Source organism: Carcharhinus amblyrhynchos, chromosome 9 (genome assembly GCF_965287045.1).
Source record: "Carcharhinus amblyrhynchos chromosome 9, sCarAmb.v2.hapA, whole genome shotgun sequence".
Taxonomy (NCBI): domain Eukaryota; kingdom Metazoa; phylum Chordata; class Chondrichthyes; order Carcharhiniformes; family Carcharhinidae; genus Carcharhinus; species Carcharhinus amblyrhynchos.
Window position 1 is genome coordinate 62,395,373 of NC_137332.1, and position 21,985 is coordinate 62,417,357.

At 40.4% G+C, this 21,985-nt stretch overlaps 2 protein-coding genes across 2 annotated transcripts in view; one reads left to right on the plus strand and one right to left on the minus strand.

Annotated features, from left to right (window-relative positions):
• LOC145348390 (adhesion G protein-coupled receptor D2) overlaps positions 1-5,750 on the plus strand; it is a 265,728-nt gene extending 259,978 nt beyond the window's left edge. The window contains exon 25 of the mRNA XM_080196603.1: positions 5,049-5,750. Coding sequence (XP_080052729.1) covers positions 5,049-5,198 — 150 coding nt within the window. The 3' untranslated portion in view covers positions 5,199-5,750. The remainder of the gene's footprint in view (positions 1-5,048) is intronic.
• Positions 5,751-9,687: 3,937 nt separating this feature from the next.
• The window catches only part of nr5a2 (nuclear receptor subfamily 5, group A, member 2), a 183,704-nt gene continuing 171,406 nt past the window's right edge, over positions 9,688-21,985 (minus strand). The window contains exon 7 of the mRNA XM_080196604.1: positions 9,688-12,203. Coding sequence (XP_080052730.1) covers positions 11,956-12,203 — 248 coding nt within the window. The 3' untranslated portion in view covers positions 9,688-11,955. The remainder of the gene's footprint in view (positions 12,204-21,985) is intronic.

The window sequence follows — 21,985 nt, forward strand, 5'->3', positions numbered from 1 at the left end:
ACATCAAGCCCTGAAATGAAGGCTACCAATGCAAAGACTGAAGTTAAAGGTACTGATAAAACTGTCAAGTTTCAATAAAAAAAAGTAGAAAGCTATTTCTGAAACTCCTTGCTATTCCCAATGGCAATGTTTCAGACTCCTATTCCACACTTTGATGATATCATGAAAAAGTGGATTGTCCACTTGCCTGTTTTGTCCTGCGATGAGTGCAATATCGCATGGGCACTATAAAATCTCAGTCAGTAAGGCTTTTTAATGGCCTTAATTGGCCTTTACTTGTCAGCAGGTTGGACCTAACTCCAAACGTACTCAGCAACCTCTGGATCACCTACTTGGGCGAAAGCGATATCACTTTGTGCAATTTTAGGTGCATTTGGGTCTGGTGCACACCTAACTGCAGAACATAAAATTCAGGCCAAGCTTTCTATCGGGGAATGCTGTCAATGGAATAATAAATAGCCTGCAAACTACTATTAAAAATGTACTCATTCTTTTCCAATATTTTCCACCTGAGCTCCCCTCAGTGACTGCAAATTACTAAAGTGGGGTGTACACTTGCACAGTAGTGAGTCTCCCAGCTCCAGGAATCCTGGTTCAATTCAATAAGTGACTTTGTGGAGTTTGCATGTTCTCCCCATATCTGTGTGGGTTTCCTATGGGTGGTTTGGCTTCCTCCCACAGTCCAAAGATGTGCGGTTTGGGTGGATTGGCCATACTAAATTGTCCCTTAGTGTCCAAAGATGTGCAGGTTAGGTGGATTAGCCATGGGAAATGTGTGGGTTATGGTGTTAGGGAGGGGGAGAGGGTTTGGGTAAGTTTTGTTTTGAGATTCGGTGCACAGATGATGGGCCAAATGGCCTCCTTCTGCGCTGTTGCAATTCTATGGATTACAGTTTTTGGCTTCAGTTCTCAGATATATAATTTCAGGTTTTCCACCATGAGCGGTTTGCCAAGTAAGTTTTGGTTAAATGTCGCATTTACTTAATTTCATGCAGTGCATGATTTACCCTAACAGTAAACTCCAGTATCCTCATGAGCACATTTCCAGACAATCCTGGAAAGTATCTCGCTGTTACACACCCTGTTAATCCTTATGTATTTTTAACTCTCCCGGACCAATATTCTCTTTCTCTTTTAGGCTCCCGTGTGTATGAGATGTTGACTTTGACAGGAACTTGAGGAGGTGGCAGTGTAACAAGTAGGAACTGTGATAGGTTGCTGACAGATTGACACTTAGGTGCTTATGGTGACAAGAAACAGTGTTAAACTGCTACAGAATGCAAACCATATTCCCACTGCTAATCCAATATTCCCTTTGATCAGAACTTGGCTGAATGGGATGTACCTCTAGTCTAAGCACATTATTTGGTGCTAAGAACCAACAAAGCTGTTTCTGATTTAGTGACTGCCACTAGACCAAGTTCCAGCTCTTCAGAAACAACACACTCAAGGGGGTTCAAGTCAACCAAGTAGTACTTGTTAGTGCAATGTTTTGGCGACAACTTTTGAGACAATTGATGTAAAAAGACCAGCCATATTAAGTGCATTTTGCTAAGGTAAGTTTATCTTCCAATGGAACTGGCTGCTTTTATTACTTTCAAATCTTGAGATTGGGCAGTATTGGTCAGTCAATTGCCCATGCATGTTTGCCACACTATTTAATGGGCCACCTGCACTCTGCATAGGATGGATCATCTGGAAGAAAGTATCATCTGCCTGCAATGCATATGTTTGTTTGTGTTTTGCTCATTCCATTTTAGCTATGTTTTATTTATACATCAACTTAAAAATATCATTTTTATCTGCAGACCACTTAGGCATATCAAAAAAAACCCAGATCACCTGATGGTTTTATCCTGCTTTAACTTGTTACTGCAGAAAAATTACCTTATTATCAAATATCATAAGCAAATTATTCGTTCATGCTGAAACAAGAAGATAGACTTTTTAATATGCTAAACATTCATATTACAAAAGAATGGGATTATTTAAAACATTCTAATATATTTATAAAATGAGTTTCAAGAACCTTCCTCCAAAAATTTTATTTTACGGCCATATTAAACAAAATCAACAGTAGCATACATTTTGCTTATAAAATTATATTGTTACTGATGTCATGTGGAAGTCAATTCAAGTCATATGACATAATTAACATGTTGGGGATGAGGTCTCTTGCCTGCAGCTTACACTTTGAGAACTTTGCTCTTTAGTAATAACTGTACCCCTTTGCAAAGCAGCAGTACCTGAACTGTGAAACATGAAATATGTCACACATTTTAAAATATAAAAAGTGAGCTGCCCACCATGGTGATTTAAGCCAATGCCCTAATCATGTCTGTCCTAAATTCAACTGAGTAGATGCACAATGGTCTTGCAGCCAAACAGTGCTCTGACTGATTTTTGGATCGCATACAATGGCCAGAATTTTCCAGCTGTTCATGCTGGCAGGATCTTCCTGTTGGTGTGTGGTAGAAAAACCCATTGACAGCAATGGGATCAGAAGATCCCACCTTTGGCCAATGGTGCGCAGCCTTCCACCACGATAACTGCACTGTGGGGAGCCAGACAATCCTGCCCAATGGTTAGAAATGTGATTGTACTTACACATCCACCCCATGTACCTGTTTTGATGTTCAGGGCAGGCCCATATTGGGTGTGGCTCCTTATCCCTGTTCACATACTCGTGTGGACAACATAAAATTGTTGCCGCCAGTTCATTATACTGGCAACCAATTCTATTCATTGTCTGTGCACCTGTTGCGAGGAGGTGGAATATTGGCCTTGTTTGATGCCACTTAAAGGCAGTCAGTATCTAAATAAAGGCAATGTGTGCTCTGGTGAAAGACAGGTAGGGAAGCAACTGAAGAAACAGATAGGTACAAGATCTGCCAATCAGGCTCTCAGACTCTGCTGCTGCTCTGGAGACCTTGGTCCAGAGATGGACAGAATGAAGGAGACCCTGTTTCCCTCATGGAGTCAGAAAGCCCTCCAGGCAACTCCTTTGCCACCAATGGGAACAAATAAATGAGAAGGTAAATGGCAGAAGCTTATCTCCCAGGGCATGGCTACAATGCAGAAAAGAAATTCAGTGACCTCACCAGAATTGTTAACATAGTAATCCTGCTCCCTTTCTTCCAGCTCAGACTTCCACCAGCTCCAGCCTCACAAAACTCTCAAAATTCCCCTTTGGCATTTTGCTGCAACCTCCTCCTACTCTCACAATCTCACCACTGCTGGAACCCTCACATTTGCAACATCTCACATTTTACATACTACATACAAACGATTCAACCACCACAATCATATTCACTAAATATCTTACAAAAATGTCACAATAACACTGTTATCTCTCTTCCCAGAGAAGGTTGCGCACAGCTTGCAGCAGGAGAGCAAGAGAAATCTGGTTCTGTCTGTACATCTTATCTGCTGTGGAAGACAAGGTGCTAGCTGCCTCATGTAAGGGGGCATCATTATTGTAGTGCATGGCAATGCTGGAGGAGCTGTCACACTTGTGGGTTGCTTCACACTTTATCCTCTTTTGCCCTTCTTGTTTCTTTGACTTTCTCTCTGCACATGTTCTATATGATAAATTGCCGCTGCTTTCGCTTGCCACACTTTCTTCTCTTCCTTCATACTCTAAGCAAATGTTCGCCTGTAGTTTTTATTTTAGGTGCTGAATACATTGAACACCTTTTGCCACTTTAGAAAGTGGAGGTCAATCTAGTGCTATCCACCACCAGATCAGAGACTGCCACCATATATATTCCAGAAGTTAAAGCTAGAGGAGGGAAAGCTGTTACACAGTGAATCATTGACCACTGATGTGCAGGACCATGGGGAGAGTGGAGGCAGGGAATGGGAAAATGGGATGCCACAGTTGCCATTTAGCTGGAGGGCAGGCATACATATTTGTCCTGCTGCAGAGACCTCAACTGTAGCATTTGAGGGCCTAAGTTACCAGTGAATGTCTACGGTCACACACAGGAAATGTTTGCTGACTGGGCAACTAATCAGCAAGCTTGTTCAGTGTGGATCAGCGCATATACAGGGGTCCACCTCCAACATGTTTTGGGGCTTTGCGCAGTTACTGAAAAGAAAAAAACGTGATTAAGTAAACAGCTAACATGAGAATTGAGTTCTCACTAAAGCCATCTTTAAGAGGATGACATCTTTTATTTAGTTTTTTTTGCAAATGGATTTTTTTTTGTCGATCCACTTGCTTGGGCTTTCGATTGTAGGTAGCCTTGACTCTTTTTGTGTCATGTCTGTACAATTTAAATGCCACAGTAAGGTTTTGTGACTGAAGAGGCTGAATTGTGCGCTTTTATTTATAAAATGACAGATTGGTTTTCTAAAGCTTGCCCATTGTTCTGTTAATTAATGGAATGTTGGAAATGTTGGCGTCGGGCTTCATAGATTGTAGCCACTGAATAGGAAAAGAAATCAAAAGCTTTCATTAATACAGTCTAAAGAATATACCCAATGCTGTGAATTTATTTTTTTTATGACGTTTGATGTAAACCACTTTCCAAAAACTAGGATTTTTATTTTCTATAGAACTTACTGAGTGGCTGCTCCTATTTTGTGAAATCTTGCAACAAATGGAAGTGGATTGAAAAAGTCATTTTTCTTTAAAGAAATGAACTAAACTTTTTGTTGGTGTCGACATCAATTCATGCAACTTGCTTTTCAAAACGATTACTTGAAACTTAAAATTTGAATCGATGATGGTAATAATAATGGCATATTTTATTCGAATAATTTTCATGTTGATTAGTGCACATTCAGAGAACCAAGTAAGGCAAAAAAAAATGCCCATCAGCCTTAGAGGCTGCAATCAGGTCTATTCTGCAAGAACAGGTGGCATTTATCAGTACAGCTCAAACCAATTAAAAGGGACCAGACAGTTACCACTGGGAACACAAATCACTCACCCATAACTCTTTTGATAGATAGTAATAGTTTCCGGGACATTTAAGCTCTTAAAGAAAAAGAAATGCTGCTCCTTGTCTTAAGCTAACACATTTTTTTAAATCTACCTACAGGGTTGCAAAGCTGACTGTCCCCTTCCCAGTGGACTGGAGGATATGGAGGATGGCTGCAGTCTGCACGTACCTGTAGAGCTTGAGGATCACTCCTGCTCCTCACTAAATGTCATGTCACTGAAGCGAGTTGGCAGCTTATATTTGGACTGATTGAATCGAGATGACAAGTGTCCTTCTGACTTGTGTTGTGCATTGGGTTAGAAAGTGATGATGCTATGGTGGGATCTCTGTGTGTGGCATAGAAAACTCTAGAGTGTCTTTAAGGATAACAGATAAAGCAGATTGATAATGGGTGCTCTGTCATCATTAAAGATGAAGCCCTTTGCCGTAGTAGAAGTTTGCTATCATTCGTCAGATCAGGGAGGCAAGCCTCCAATTTTAGCTTCATCTATGCTCTACTTGACTCAAACACATGAGGCCAGCAGCACTCTCACGAGAAGTGGCTTTTGATGTTAAAAGGTGTCACAAAAAATTATTTATCAGGCTTTTTTATCTAGAGTTTGATTGCCGACGTAAAGAAGTTAGCTAAATTTATAGTTGAATGAATTCTAGCAAGAAAGCCACATAGGAAAGACTAGGACAAAAATTCCAGTTTAAAAGGTAAAAATGAAAACACAAGACCAGACATAGCTGCAGATTCCTTTATTAAATGAGAAGTGTGATGCTTTTAACCATCTTCAGCATCAATCAGGATTTGCCCTAATTCTGAATAATAACTGAATATTTGTATTGCTCCTCAAATAAATCAATAATGTGAATGAGGAGCAGTGCATATTCTTATTGGATGTGTACACAGAAATGTGTCATTAGATTGTTTTAAGAAACTGCAGGTATCAATCTAAATATTTGGCTTGGTAATATGATGATACAAAGTTACCCGATACAGAAAGGAATCTAAATGCTGCAAATGTCTTTTAGTTAGAACCTAGAAGATTAGCTTGGTGTGTCTCATTTCTGGAGTAGAAATGTCTCAGTACTGGTGATGTACTGACATAATGGGACAAGTAGAATTAACAATCGTCACCATCAGCTTTTTATGTGAAGGCAGAAGTACAACATCACAATTGTTGCAATTATGATAAAGTAACTCGGAAATGTGAGAGCTGAAAACCCCCGGAAATTGATGAGATTTCTGGTAGACCACATAATTGCTATTTTCTCTGTGTCATACATTTAAAATTGATTGTCCTGTGTTGTGTTAATTCTGATTTATGAGCCTAATTTTGGTTCTATAAGCAAGTGAAATGAGTGGTTTAATTCAAGTAATTCTATAGTTTCATCAAATGTTGTAGATTCAAATATGGAGCTGTTTGACTATTGTTAAACACAACTAATTACTTACTTGTGCACAGATTTTCTATACTATCAATTGTTCTTTATTAAAATACCATTTTGTCAGACATATCTTTTCATCTATGAATATCGATGTGGCCCAAGTTTTGCAAGATAAAATACATCAAACCCTTTTTAATCCAAAGGTTTAGTATAATGAGAAGGCCCCATGCTTGAACTTGCTAATTAACCAGTAGGCTGTCACATAGCTCAGTAAGATGTGGGTTTAACACAAAATATAGCAGATGCTGGAAATCTGAAATAAAAACAAAAAATGTTTGAAATACTCAGTGGACCAGGGGCAGCATCTAGGGGTAGAAAAACAAAGTTAAAACTTCAGATGGATGCCCTTTCATCAGAACTTAAAGATACCCCACAAGGCATTAGTGAGGCAAACAGATTCACCACAAAGTGAAGGGAAAATATATGATCATTCATTTCAGCTCACTCCTGCCTGAGAAATTGGCTCACAAACTGTTTATATACCAAGTGACGTCTTAAATGTGGAGTGGTAGGCAAAAACACAAGTGCAAGGTATGATTGGATTAATGATCGGCTGATATGGTGATTGGTTGGATCACAAGATTATGGTGATTGGTTGAATCACAAGATTATTATGGATGAGGAATGTTATTTGGTTTACATCTATTCAGATAGATCCTAACATCTCCCAAAGTATAATATCCAAATGTTTCAATTTCTGATTTATTCTACTTCCCACATTTATCACTCTTTGTATGAAGAAAGGAACTATGAGATCAATCCTAAAGACATCTTTTGCTGTTTGAATTTTGACTCCTAGCTCTTGCCCAACAGTTAAATTTAGAATACTATTTGGTATACCTCTTGTCTAGTTTGAAAAGCTCTAGGGGCTAATTAAGGTTTGCTGCGGTAATCAGGTGAGCGTTGTGATTGTGTTGTCTGCCAAATTGCAGCACAAGATGGCCAGACCACATGGTTGAGCAACAGTACCCTTAGATGATGACCTATGAGTGCCAAATGGACTACTTTTTGGAATGGTCTGCTTTGGCCTCTTTAGTATTGGGCCACTGCATGCCAAGGATCATTGGGTTGACTATGTGAAGCACATGCCTTCCATTGGTATGTGAGAATATTTAAAGAAATCTCCCTGCCTGTTTCAAATGCCAACTGGCTCTTGCTCAAAAGTGTAACTGGTTAGTCCTTGGGAAAGCACTCAATGCTCATTAGATGGCTGTCCCATTCTGCACCACGTGAAAATTGCCCCAAAGCCCCTCTGGTCTTTCTCCATAATTCGGATCACTGACTAGGGATCAGACATTTGTGGCTCTTCTCTGCTTTGCTCCTCGTGCTTTTGAATATTTCCTGTTTCTTGGCAACCAGGACTAGACATGGTGTTCAAAGTGTGGTCTGAGAAGAATACTATGATTCTCATGGCTTCATTCCCTGTTTGTGCTGAACTAATTGGACTGAGTAAAGGTGGCAGGAAGGGATAAAATAAGCCAGGGCTTTCTGGTTCTTCCTGGGACTATATGTGTGGACATCAGGTGAGAATGGGATCAACTTGGCTGTGATTCTGCCGCATGTGCACATCCTTGCTTAGCCTGTTGATATATGATTAATGACCCTTTGGTTGACGAAGGGTCATTTAGATTCAAAACTTTGGCTCTTTTTTGTTTCCACAGGTGTTGTCAGACCTGTTGAGATTTCCAGCATTTTCTGTTTTTGTGACATTGAAAAGGGAAACAGCTCTTCGTTATGAGCTTAGGAAAGAAGTAAATTAGAAAAAATTATAAATTTGATTATGATAGCTTACTGCTTGTATTGAACACCTGAAAGGTTAACTGTACCTTTCTCTTTTGGATGCTGAATTCATGGTCTGTTGTGTAGTCCTGCCATTTTCTGTTTCATTTTGCGATTTCCAATTTTAGCTGTTCTTTCAACTTTTACAGAAAGTTTACGAATCAGAAGTATTGTCTGCTTTACTAAAATTTAGACCAAGCTATGTTTAACTTCAAACGATAACTCAGACGCCACATTGATCATTGATAGATGGATGGAAAGATTCAGTGCTTTGCCAGAGAAAGGTTCAGATCCTGACTTCCACTGGAATGATGAGGGCAACTGCTACCTGTGACAACTATAAAAGAAGGTAGGTGGTTGTGAACCAATCTTGAGGTTGTGTAGGGCACTAACTGATTCCAGAAGGACTAACTATTTATAAAACAAGAATGAAGGGACGCTCAATAATCGTACATGTTAAAATACACTCTGTATTTGAATAGAACCCAATTGTAATTATTATGAATTGTTTTATTACTGTTGTGTGTAACATATGACTTAGTAACAGTCCATTTGAAAATATTCTTAGACACTCCCTTGGGATTGAGAATGACTCTGATTTGATGGGTTCTGAGATGGCTGATTCGTCCATCTGCAAGCTGTACCACGTGTGGGGTAGGTCGTGCTTGCAAGGTTTGGCAGATGAGTTGTTTAGAGGTTTCTGTGCACTGTCTGACACCTTGGCTCCACCTCAGCGTGCTTCTGGCAAAGTGTATGTGCTCGATGCCTTCCCCTATAAACCTTCTCCGTTTGGTCAGTCACATGCCAGACACTCCCATGAGTCGGCAGGGATATTTGACCTCTTGAGGGATGCTTTGAGAACGTCCCTGAAGAGTTTCCATTGTCCTCCTGGGAGTCTCCTTCCAAGAAGGAATTCTGTGTAGGACAGTTGCTGCAGGAATCTGGTGTCAGGCATATGCAATGGAGCTGAGTTTGACTGAATTGATTAAGTAATGACACCACAGATATTTGTGTATGTGGACAGAAAACTGTCCCTTCACTAGGCAAAAAGATTAGTTACTTCTGACAGTAAGCATTGCTGTTCAATGTTCATTTTGCTTTTTCTTTAATTAAACAAAAAGTGGCATGGTGGCACAATAGTTAGCACTGCTGCCTCACAGTGCCAGGGACCCAGGTTTTGGGTCACTTTCTGTGTAGAGTTGGCATGTTGTCCTGGTGTCTTTGTGGGTTTTCTCCAGATGCTGTAGTTTCCTTCCACAGTCCCAAGATGTGCAGGTTAGGTGAATTGGCCATGTTAAGTTGCCCCTTAGTATCCAAAGATGTGTGGGTTAGCCATGGTAAAATGTACAGTGGTAGGGCTGGGGGAGGGTCTTGGTGGAATGCTCTTTTGGAGAGTCAGCGCAGACTCGATGGACTGAATGGTCTCTTTCTGCACTGGCAAGATTCTATAGAAAAGCTGATGCACATACATAAACATGACAAAAGTTTTGGACTCAACAAGTGATATGCCACGCATACCATTATTTATTGAAATACTGAAAAATTCCATCAGTGTAAAGAAATTCTTGGCAAGAAATGACGTGATAGTCTGTCATTCCACTTATTATAGTACATTTCGAGTAATGAACCAAGTAACTGCACACTGAGTAGGAGTTGGATGGTCTAAAGTCCAATGCAGCTGCAGAACATCAGCAATACATACGAAGTACTGACAAGACAGAATGTCTGTTCACACAAAAGAGCACAATAATAAAACAGTAAAAGCTTAACATTATTTTGTGATTTCTGCGTCTGTTTATATTTACTACCAGGACTTGCCAGGTAAAACAATTAGCCCAGCTATTTCTTCTAACTTACTGTGTTGGGTAGTGTGTGAGGAACCCTTTGTTGGCCAGGCAATGCCCTTGAATTTGCAAGGTAGAACTGTTCTGATTTGAATTCTGGGCAATGCACCCATATAATACTCTCCAAAATAACTGTAAACAACACAAGAGAATAGCTTCACAATGTTCTGTAAGACATCAGTAAAAGGGTTTCCTACGACCTGACGCAGACAGCTAAGGGTACAGAAGGGAGACACCATCTACCTATCTGCAATTTGGAGCAGACAGAGTTAGTTCAGTGTTTGTGTCCATTTAAGTAAGTATCACGGTTTTACATTCTGCACTGCAGTGAGACCATGGAATACAGAAAGCATAAGCTAACTACAGTCTTTGGTATAGAACATACAGTTTACAAGACAATTTATTATTTAATGCAAGATTTCAACTTTAAATCTTTCCATTCAGCTAAAGATGAAGCCATAGTTCACATCATTTGCAGCAGATTTATCCTTTTTATTACATTTTCAGATTCGTACTATATATATATAATATATATTTAAAATGAACTGTGTGATTCTTTTTAAGATATACGTTTGTCCCTGAACTGGCTGTAGCTGTTGATTTTCAAAAGGCGCTACAGTGAACAAATGCATTTGTTTGGCTTTGTTATTCTCGCTCTCTTACACAAAGATGAAACAATGAAGAAATAAATTAGTAATATAATTGTCTACAGTTTAAACTATGATGTACAATATAAACGGTACTATTCCAGTAACAAAGCCCGCAGTCCTGAAAAAGAACTAATTGTTTATACAATCTCTACAAGTGATCGTGTGGCCAAAGATCTGTCTGTTCAAATTAAAGTCTTAGTGAGATTCCCTTTTTGATTTTAGTGTCTCACGACATAATTAAGTACTGGTAAAAAAGTTACCGATCAAATATAATTAAGGAAATCATTGCTTTGCAATTCAGGTCATCACAGTTCTTTCCCACAGGAGCTAGTAAATGTAAACACCTTTTGTTTGCTGAATTTACAGTATTAATACTTCAATTATATTCTTCCGCATATTCAGATTCACAGAAATAAGGCAAGACTCACTTAACTGCAGCATCACAAATTTAATACTATACTAAGTATTAAGAGTTGTGAATGTGAGATGAGTTTTTAAATTCTAGGTCAGGTTATAGGTTTATTCCCCTCTCTCGTTAGTTTTCTGCAGCAAGCTTTGGTCTACTTCAAATAACATGTACGCTTTGGCTAAAAAAAACCTAATGGGTAGGTGAGGTGGTTGTCAAATTAATTGCTTGACAGATGGTTCCTTGCAGCTTTTGCTGGCCTCACACATAGATAGGCTCTTGTGATTTGAATGAGCAAATGAAGAGTGAAGCCAACTACAAGCAAACCTTTTGATCCCCTATCAGGTACCATGTCGATGGTCACTGGGGATAGAGCTTTGGGGAAGAGGAGGGATCGAGAAGGTTATGATGGCTCATTACTGTTACCAGATTTGCTTTGTATCCCATATGCTTTGAAATCTAAGGGTTTCTTAGTGCACTTGAAGCCCCAACCATCTTGACAATAGTGCACAACTCCCATGCTAGTACTTAAATTTCCTAGAATTAATGGTCAATCCGAACAAATTGGAAACTATTATGTGATATTAATCTGGTCAGTTTGATAAAGTTGAACTTCATTTGCGTAAGCGCTTCCTTAAAGGCCTCACAGAGGTTTCCTTTGGGAGGTGGGGGGATAGGGGGACTGTGTAGCACAGGTGTGTTGGGTTCACAGTTATCAGATCCCATGGCAATACCCTGATACATCACTCTTGTAATGATAAACGGATCTCAATATGTTGTCCTCTTTCCATCTAGTGCACTGAAATGGTTGTTTTTTTCCCAAAAAAAATCATAGTTGTTTCTTGCAGCTTAGAATTTCTGCTCAAGATGCAATGGCCTTGTGGATGTCGTTGTTAGGCCCGTTTGGCATGCAGCATTTCAATGAGAAGATTGTTGCAGGGTACATCTCCATTCAGGTGTTTGTAGTAGAGGTATTCTTCGGCCTGCATGCTGATGGCTCGGATTTCTGGTAATCGCAGGAGAAGCTGTCCAAACTTGTCTGTTTGCTGAGGGTAGTTACACATCGTATAGTCTAGCAGTGCAGCATTAACTTGTTCCTGAACACTTTCTACAAGGTGGTAGTTCTCCAGGTTTTTTACATCTGAAAGAAACATTTGAACTGTGATTAATAACTCATTCAAGGGGATGACAGACAAGAAAAAGAAATAAAATGATGCAGGAAAAAGCACTTAATTTGTCATCTGCAGCTATATCCTATTTTAAAGATATAAAATTAATAATGGAAAGTTTGTCCAACAGCTGCATTGCTCCTTGATCAACTAGAGACAAATAGAATTATCTATATTAATTAGAAATTGAAATGTTACAAACACGCAGCATGTTATCCAACATCTGTAAAAGGCCTTGGATAATTATTAAATTAAGGTCTGCCTTTTTTTCCACTTCGGACAATTTATGAATTGTCTTGTTGAGAAGATGAAGCTATTAGTTTTCCTTTGTATTTGTAAAGGAACAAATGGAGTAGCGGCATGTAAGGAAACATTTGGTGTTATTGCTAGTTAAGGTGTTCTAACATTCAGCATGAGAAATCATGCTGGGAAATATTCTGACAGCTACAACATGACCAAGAACCAGCCCCCTTATCTGCTGCTATATTTCCAAAATATACATAATACAACAGTTGTAATCCCTGATTAATTTACTGACCCAAGGTTGAATTAATATCCAAACCTTTGGCTGTAAATCGTAGTTAAAAGCTGACAATGCTCTTGTTTCAGTTTGACATCTCTAAATGATTCTGAAAGTCTCTGACCTGTGCATGCACTGCTAATGAACCATCTGGTACACTCCAATAGCTCCTAAAATAATCTGCAGCACAAGCCTTCAGACAGAGACTCTTCTTGACTGATGAGTCGTACGTAAATGAAGTGCATGTCCTTCATAAAGGATACTACATTGGAATACCCTTTGACCTTATGCCTACATTAAAAAGCACTTTGAAATTTCCTCATTTCTAAAGACTCTCAAAGTGTTCCTAACTTGCACTGGTTTCTTGTGTGGTTGCAGGGCGGAATGAAAGGAGTTGTACATTAAAATGGTCTGATTCACTTTTGACTACTGCCTGTGCTCAGTGACAACGACAGTAATCTTGAACTTCTGAAACCTCTATTATAAATGTTCCTCTATGTGGCAATTACTGATTTTAAAAAATTGCCGATAAGCATCAGTCCATATTTGGAGTCTCCAAGGAAGGCTTTTTCTTGCTACTTGCTAAGTAAAATAGACTCCCAGATTACATGCCAGATAATTGTACAAAGACATGTTTGGACTGCAGTACTGTGACCTGTGATCTATCATCAAATCCCGGCAGTGTTTGGGGGTTGATTTGTGATTATTTCCATCAATCAAATGGTGGAAAGTGATTTAAATCAAAACCAGTCCTCTGCTCCATTGTCTGTCCTTACGTAAGACCATTTCTAACCTTACAGTCAATTATGTTTATTAATTGATTTCATTATTATTGTCTCAGCATCATGAGCTTGACTGACGTATGTATGTGGACTAAGAACATCTGAGAGACATTCATAATACATTTCTGTTCTAAAGAGAAAAGAACACATAAAATAATGATGTAAGTAAATGACCTGGAGAAGAATTTTCAAAGCAAATCTTGAAATGTGAATAATTATTAATCATAGCCAGTGGGAAAGCAGCTTCTTATAGATCACTGTGCTGTGATATCTTTTATATTCCATTAAATATTATTCACTTAGGGATTAATTACCAATTGTTTGCATGAACCAACCCAACTACAATCTTGTGGTGCCTATCCATGCATTTTAATAGTGCGAATGCACGGCAGACTATTTGTCTTGTTGCATTTATTGTTCAGTTTCACTGCTAATGCAGCTATTATTTGTTAATTTCTGGTTTTATCAAGCTTTTTCAGCTACTGCGTGCTATCAGGTGAAATTTGTGCATGTATCAAAGCCACACCAAAAATGTTTGTGCGTAAGGCAGATTCTTTTGGATATTGAACCTTTCACACCAGAAGATAATGTTTGCAGAAATAATTTTTACTGTCAGTCAAGGCATGGCTCATTGTATAATGTAGTCTCTCGGTTCCACTCTTTATTTTGTGAAAATGGAGTGGTTCATTTTTCCATCACTTTGCTTCTCCGCTTCTGAAAGTGGTGAGGTTGACTGGAGGGATGGAGAGGGTGGGATCCATGCTCTAGCACCTTCTTCAACTGCAAGGCGCCCTCTGGCATTATGCCACTGTAGCCATCCTTCATGTCAGAACCCAGTGATAAACAGCACAATTTTCTGAAAGATGCAGGGAAGTTTTGGCAAGAAAAGGCTCTTGCTCTCCTGCAGACATGTTCTCCCAATAGCCCATATATGGTTATTCCTTTAATCTGTGACCCTCCACTTTTGGGGACACTAAATTCCTTACCCTGTTTCCCCATGAGGGAAAAAAACACAACCAGTGCTCTTCATGTCTGCATAATTTCTTAGACTTCCTTGTCCACTATTATCAATCCAATTATTTTAAATTCATTCCTGGGATGTGGGCATCACTAATGAATTTTGTTCTTGTATTCTCTGGTCATATGCCCATTGTCCAAGTTAAGCTTTTTACTTGAATTTAATCTTTACCTGTTATTATTTGAAAAACCTTGAGCAGGTCTCTCCTCAGTCTCCATTCCTCCACTGAGCCTGATAGGTGAGGGGGGAAGGGCATGCATGGAAGGCTCTTTCAAAGAGTTGGTGCAGACTTGATGGGCTGGATGGCCTCTTTCTGCACTCTACGGGTTGTATGATTTGTACAATGACACTCGTAACTTGTTCTAATTTGCTTCTCACAAATTACTGCGCATGCTGGAATCTGCGTCATCTGGATTTGAAACTTCAGCTCTTTTCTCTCCTTACAGATGCTGCCAGATCTTCTGAGATTTTCCAGCATTTTCTCTTTTGATCACAACACCTGACTTATTTGTAACTTCTTCATGTAGATCAGAGTACGATCAATGGCCACTTCAAATATTTTTTCCATTTCTAGTCTAAGTCTTATCTTTATTGTTTCGATTTACTTTGTTATTTTTGTTTGTTCAATGAGTGATTCAGCCATCCAATGAGCAATACAGCACAGGAACAGGCCCTTTGGCCCTCCAAGCCTGCACTGATCATGTGTTTCTAACTAGATCATCCGTTTGTATCCCTCTATTCTTATTCTGTTCATGTGGCTATCTAGATAAGTCTTAAATGATCCTAGCGTGTCTGCCTCAACCACCTTGCTTGGTAGTGCATTTCCAGGCCCCCACCAGCCTCTGTATAAAAAATGTCCCTCGCATATCTGTATTGAACCTTGCCCACCTTACCTTGAATTTGTGACCCCTTGTGTTTGTCATTTCTAACCTGGGAAAAAGCTTCCAACTGTTCACCCTATCTATGCCCTTCATAATTTTATAAACTTTTATTAGGTCGCCCCTCAACCTCTGTCTTTCCAGGGAGAACAGCCCTACTTTACTTAACCTCACCTCATAGCTAAGACCCTCTACACCAGGCAACATCCTGGTAAACGTCTTCTGTACTCTCTCCAAAGCCTCCATTTCCTTCTGGTAGTGTGCAATCAGAACTGGACGCAGTATTCATAAGAACATAAGAAATAGGAGCAGGAGTAGGCCATCTAGCCCTTCGAGCCTGCCCCGCCATTCAATAAGATCATGGCTGATCTGTCGCTGCTCAGTTCCACTTTCCCGCCCTCTCCCCATTACCCTTAATCCCCTCTCTTATCAAAAACCCATCAACCCGCGTCTTAAAAATATTTAGCGAGGCAGCCTCCACCACTTCAACGGGCAGAGAATTCCAGAGATTCACCACCCTTTGAGTGAAGAAGTTCCTCCTCAACTCCATTCTAAACCGCCCCCCTTTTATCTTAAGGCTGTGCCCCCTAGTCCTACTGTCTTTTTTGAGCGGGAAGAGTCTCTCCACCTCTATCCTATCCATCCCATTCATCATCTTATACGTTTCAATGAGATCTCCCCTCATTCTTCTAAACTCTAACGAGTACAAGCCCAGTTTCTTCAGCCTCTCCTCATAGCTCAACCCCCTCAACTCCGGTATCAGCCTAGTAAACCTCCAAATGTGGCCTAGCCAATGTTCTATATAACTGCCACAGCATATGCCAACTTTTATACTCTGTGCCCCCTCCAATAAAAGCAAGCATGCCATATGCCTTCTTCACCACCTTTTCCACCTGTATTGCCACCTTTAAGGATCTGTGAACACACATACTCCTGATGGTTCTGCCATTTATTGTATAGCTCTCCCTTGCATTAGTTCAACCAAAATGCATTACTTCACATTTATCTGGATTAAATTCCATCTGCTATTTCTCTGCCCAATGTTCCAGCCTATCTATATCCTGCTGTATTCTCTGACAATGTTATCACTATCCGCAACTCCAGTAATAAGAACATAAGAAATAGGAGCAGGAGTAGGCCATCTAGTCCTTCGAACCTGCCCCGCCATTCAATAAGATCATGGCTGATCTGTCGTGGCTCAGTTCCACCTTCCCGCCCTCTCCCCATAACCCTTAATCCCCTCTCTTATCAAAAACCCATCAACCCGCGTCTTAAAAATATTTAGCGAGGCAGCCTCCACCACTTCAACGGGCAGAGAATTCCAGAGATTCACCACCCTTTGAGTGAAGAAGTTCCTCCTCAACTCCGTTCTAAACCGCCCCCCCCTTTATCTTGAGGCTGTGCCCCCTAGTCCTACTGTCTTTTTTGAGCGGGAAGAAGTCTCTCCACCTCTATCCTATCCATCCCATTCATCATCTTATACGTCTCAATGAGATCTCCCCTCATTCTTCTAAACTCCAACGAGTACAAGCCTAGTTTATTCAGCCTCTCCTCATAGCTCAACCCCCTCAACTCCAGTATCAGCCTAGTAAACCTCCTCTGCACTCCCTCCAAGGCCAAAATATCTTTGCGCAGGTGCAGCGCCCAAAACTGCACACAGTACTCCAGCTGCGGCCTCACCAATGCCCTATACAGCTGCAGCAAGACCTCCCTACTTTTATATTCAATCCCCCTCGCTATGAAGGCCAGCATCCCATTCGCCTTCCTGACCACCTGCTGCACCTGTAATCTTTGTGTCGTTCGCAAACTTACTAATCAGACCAGCTACATTTTCTTCCTAATCATTTATATATATCACAAACAGCAGAAGTCCCAGTACAGAGCCCTGCAGAACACCACTAGTCACAGACCTCCACTGTTACCCTCTGTCTTATATGGCCAAGCCAGTTCTGTACCCATCTAGCTAGTTCACTGTCGATTCTGTGTAATTTTGCATCAGCCTGCAATTAGGGACCTTATCAAATGCTTTACTGACATCCACGGTCGTTCCCTCGTCAATCATTTTTGTCATCTCCTCAAAAAACTCACCAAATTTGCGAGGCATGACCTCCCTCGTACAAAACCATGTTGCCTATCGCTAATGAGGCTATTCTGTTCTAAATGTGTAAAGATCTTATCTCTAAGAATCTCCTCCAACAATTTCCCTACCACAGATGTCACGCTCACTGGCCAATAATTACCCGGGTTATCCTTGCTACCCTTCTTAAATGACGGGACCATATTTGCTATCCTCCAATCCTCTGGGACCTCACCTGTGGCCAGTGGAGAAACAAAGAGGCCCAGCAATTTCATCTCATCTTCCTCAGTAATCTATCTTGAATTTATATTGGTGCATTTCCTGCAGCGGGAAGCATCTGCTGATGGGATTCCATAGGATTGGCCATCATGAAACGCCACCATCCAGCAGCCTGCTAAAAAATGGGATGCTTCCATGCTAATGATTGCCTGTTCCTGTATGCATTATCTTTTATTTAAAACCGCATTAAGATTCTTCTGCCTATCTGCATAATTGATCAGCTTTACATAGACTGGGACCAATTTACTTTCAACTCATTATCTGCCCATAGAGTTTCACCTCATCAGCAATTTTAATAGTATTACTCTTCTATAATATTTATAAGTATTGTGATCGGCAGCCATCCTTGAATAGCTGCATTTTCCAATTTTTCACCACCCCTCTGTTGTCAAGACAGGTCTTAATCCTTCTGGCCAATTTCATCATCTGACTTGCCAGTCCAAATCTTCCTCATTAAGTCCCATGAAGAAAGTTTGTTCAGAGTCATTTGAAAATCAAAATACATTTACCAGATTAGCCACTCCTGCCTCAAAGGATTGTCAGCTTGCCAGGCAGGGATGCAACCACCATGCTTATTGCTGCTTATGATATGTGTGTTCCTTTAACATTCATTTAAAGCATTCTGTGGAATGCCCTCAGCTATTTTCCCCACTGCAGATTCTAGACTAGCAGATTTATAACAAAGAGGACCCATACTTTACTTGTATTTTTGAATATATGACCCATATCTGCTATCTCAATCATTAGTTCCCATGTTTATCCCAAAGTATTTTTGATTACCTTTCTCATTTGTTTTCTTCAACTATGCTTCATATTCTTTAGTGTGAACCCTGATTGAATTTTGTTGTTTTCTTCAGGTTTCTTCTAACCTCTTTGCTTAATAGTGCACATCTACTGACCTTTTTGATTGTAAAATTGAATTCTTTGTTTTCCTGATATATGTCCATCAATGTAATTTTCCTATGACCTTTTTATCAAACCATTCTGGTGGAGGGTCATTTGGACTCAATGTTAGCTTCTCTTTCCAGAGATGCTGCCAGACCAGATTTTTCTGTTTTTATTTCATATTTTCAACATCTGTAGTTTTTTGCTTTTGTTAATATAATCTTCCTGTCCTACTTTAAAACGTACGTTGAGCCCAGCCCCACAGGTTTCCCTTTTGTGGATGCACTGAATCTTTTAGACTCTGGTGGGAAAGTTCGGTGGGAGTTGGAAAAATCCTTCCCTAAAATCTGCTTTTCCTAAATCTTTGAATCTTTACAGAGCTGTTTTTAGAAATAGCATTGAGGTCAATGTGAAATCTAATCAGCTTAAATCAAGGGCCATGACACCAAGACCAGTTCTTATCTTGCCCATGTCCATACCTTTCTTCATCCAGTAAACGTAATTGGATAGTTATTGTGAACTACTTCCCCCTTGCTCTAGGTAACTACGATCAACCAGATGCACTATAGGAACTCACCAAGCCTCCTGCGATAGCACTTTCCAAACCCCTGACCACTAACGTCTAGAAGGGCAAGTGCAGCAGATACATGGGAACACCACCAGCTGGAAGTTTCCCCCAACCATCCTCACTTGGAAATATATCACTATTCCTTCACTGCTGCTGAGTCAAAGTTCTGAAACTCCCTCCCTAACAGTACTGCAGTGGTTCAAGAAGGCAGCTTGCCACCAATTTCTCAAGGACAATAGGATTGGAAAATAAATGCTGGCCTAGCCAGTGACGTCCATATTCCTTGAGTGAATTAAAAAGAATTGTAGTGCTTGCATTGCCTTCCAGGTTGGGATTGCTTAACTCAACTTAATCCAGATGACAGGATCATTCTCATCTGCATCATTCATAGAGAACCTACAGTGAAACTATTCAATAGGCTAACTGTGGGGGGAAAATCAAAGGTTCTTCCACTTCTATCATGCTTAGTTATACAATATTGATTCTTATTGACTTACTTCTATCTTTGGTCAGAGTTCATTTCCTTACTTAAACCATGACCAGTTGAAATTCCTACACATTAATCTGTATGATGATAAAATAGTTCAAAAACAGAAATAAAACAAGCTGCAAATCAATGATGTGTGTTTTTTAGTTCAATTTTGTAGTTAATTAAACCTGAATGCATAACTGTAAATATTTGTAGAAATAAATCAATGTGGAAATATTTCTCATTTATTTCACTGAAGCACCCTTAATTACACAATCTGTGTTGAATTTAAATCTCTGCTTGTGAATTTACTGTGTTCAGGGGAAAATGCATTACTGCAAATTTGAGAAATATGCAAGTCTCAGATATTTTGTTGGTAGCACTCTTAGTAAATTGAAAATATAACTTGGAAACAATTGGGTACAGAAATTAAACTTCCTTGGAAAGATTTATCATGAAGTGTGGTGCACGTGTACGCTTTGCTTAACTTCCTATGTACACCTCCTTTTGACCGTCTAGCCATCCTGCCTGCTCAGGACGCATTGTATTGAACAGCAAAACACTGCCACTGCAACAAGAAAGTCTAATGTTAATCATCAATTCTGTCATTGACTGAAGCTTTCACCTTTGGTGGAGGCAGAAAGAGGACAGCAGCAGATCAGGCACTTGTTACACAACCCACGCTACTTACTTTCAAGGAAGGGTCTAGGTTAGTGTGACGTGTAATATACAACAGGCAGCTAAACTGCAACTGAAAATTTTACACCACCAGTTGAAAAATATAGGCCACTTTTAGTTTAGAAGCAAGAAAGTTAGCTCATGAAGTGTTTGAGGATTTCTTCATTCCTGGGATGTGAACATCACACAGCTCAGTCAGCATTTATTTCCCATTCTTAACTGCCCTAAACCACTGAAGAGTACCTAAAGTGCCCACCATGTATTTCTTCACCTCAGTGAGTTAAAACAATCAACTCATGCTGTTTGGTACAAAAACATTAAACAATCAACTGTTTTTTATTGGGGTAAAGTTGAAGACGGTGTTAATGATTCTTAACACAGTGTTAAAGCAATGGGCAAAACCTTCTCACCTAAGTCTCTGTCAGAATGTCAGGACTATTTTCAGGCTGGAAACCCAGACTCTCGTGTGCACCAGGTTGTTGCTCTCCCAGAGCAACCTAATTATCACCCTGGCATTGGGTTTCCCAACCAATCAAGGTGAATGGGCAGGAAGATGTATCCATTTTGTCACAGGAAGGATTTCTAATGAAAGGGACCATAAGAAACAGGAGCAGGAGTAGGCCATCTAGCCCTTCAAGCCTGCCCCGCCATTCAATAAGATCATGGCTGCTCTGTCGTGGCTCAGTTCCACTATCCCGCCTTCTCCCCATAACCCTTAAGCCCCTTGCCTATCAAAAACCTATCTACCCGCGTCTTAAATATATTTAGTGAGGCAGCCTCCACCACTTCAACGGGCAGAGAATTCCAGAGATTCACCACCCTTTGAGTGAAGAAGTTCCTCCTCAACTCTGTTCTAAACCACCCCCCCCTTTATCTTGAGGCTGTGTCCTCTAGTCCTACTGTCCTTTCTGAGCAGGAAGAGCCTCTCCACCTCTATCCTATCCATCCCATTCATCATCTTATACGTCTCAATGAGATCTCCCCTCATTCTTCTAAACTCTAACGAGTACAAGCCTAGTTTATTCAGCCTCTCCTCATAGCTCAACCCCCTCAACTCTGGTATCAGCCTAGTGAACCTCCTCTGCACTCCCTCCAAGGCCAAAATATCCTTGCATAAGTGCGGCGACCAAAACTGCACACGGTATTCCAGCTGCGGCCTCACCAGTGCCCTGTACAGTTGCAGCAAGACCTCCCTACTTTTATATTCAATCCCCCTCGCTATGAAGGCCAGCATCCCATTAGCCTTCCTGACCACCTGCTGCACCTGCAGGCTGGGTTTTTGCAACTCATGCACAAGGACCCCAAGGTCCCTCTGCACCGTAGCATGCTGCAGTTTTTTCGCCATGCAAGTAGTAGTCCTCCCTACCATTATTCCTACCAAAGTGGACAACTTCACACTTGCCAACATTAAATTCCATTTGCCAGTTCCTGGCCCATTCACCCAGCCTATCTAGATCCCTCTGCAGACTTTCCACACCCTCCGCACAATTTGCCGTTCCACCAATCTTGGTGTCATCAGCAAATTTCGACACCCTACACTCGGTTCCCTCCTCCAGATCATCTATATAAATGGTAAATAGCTGAGGCCCCAGCACCGATC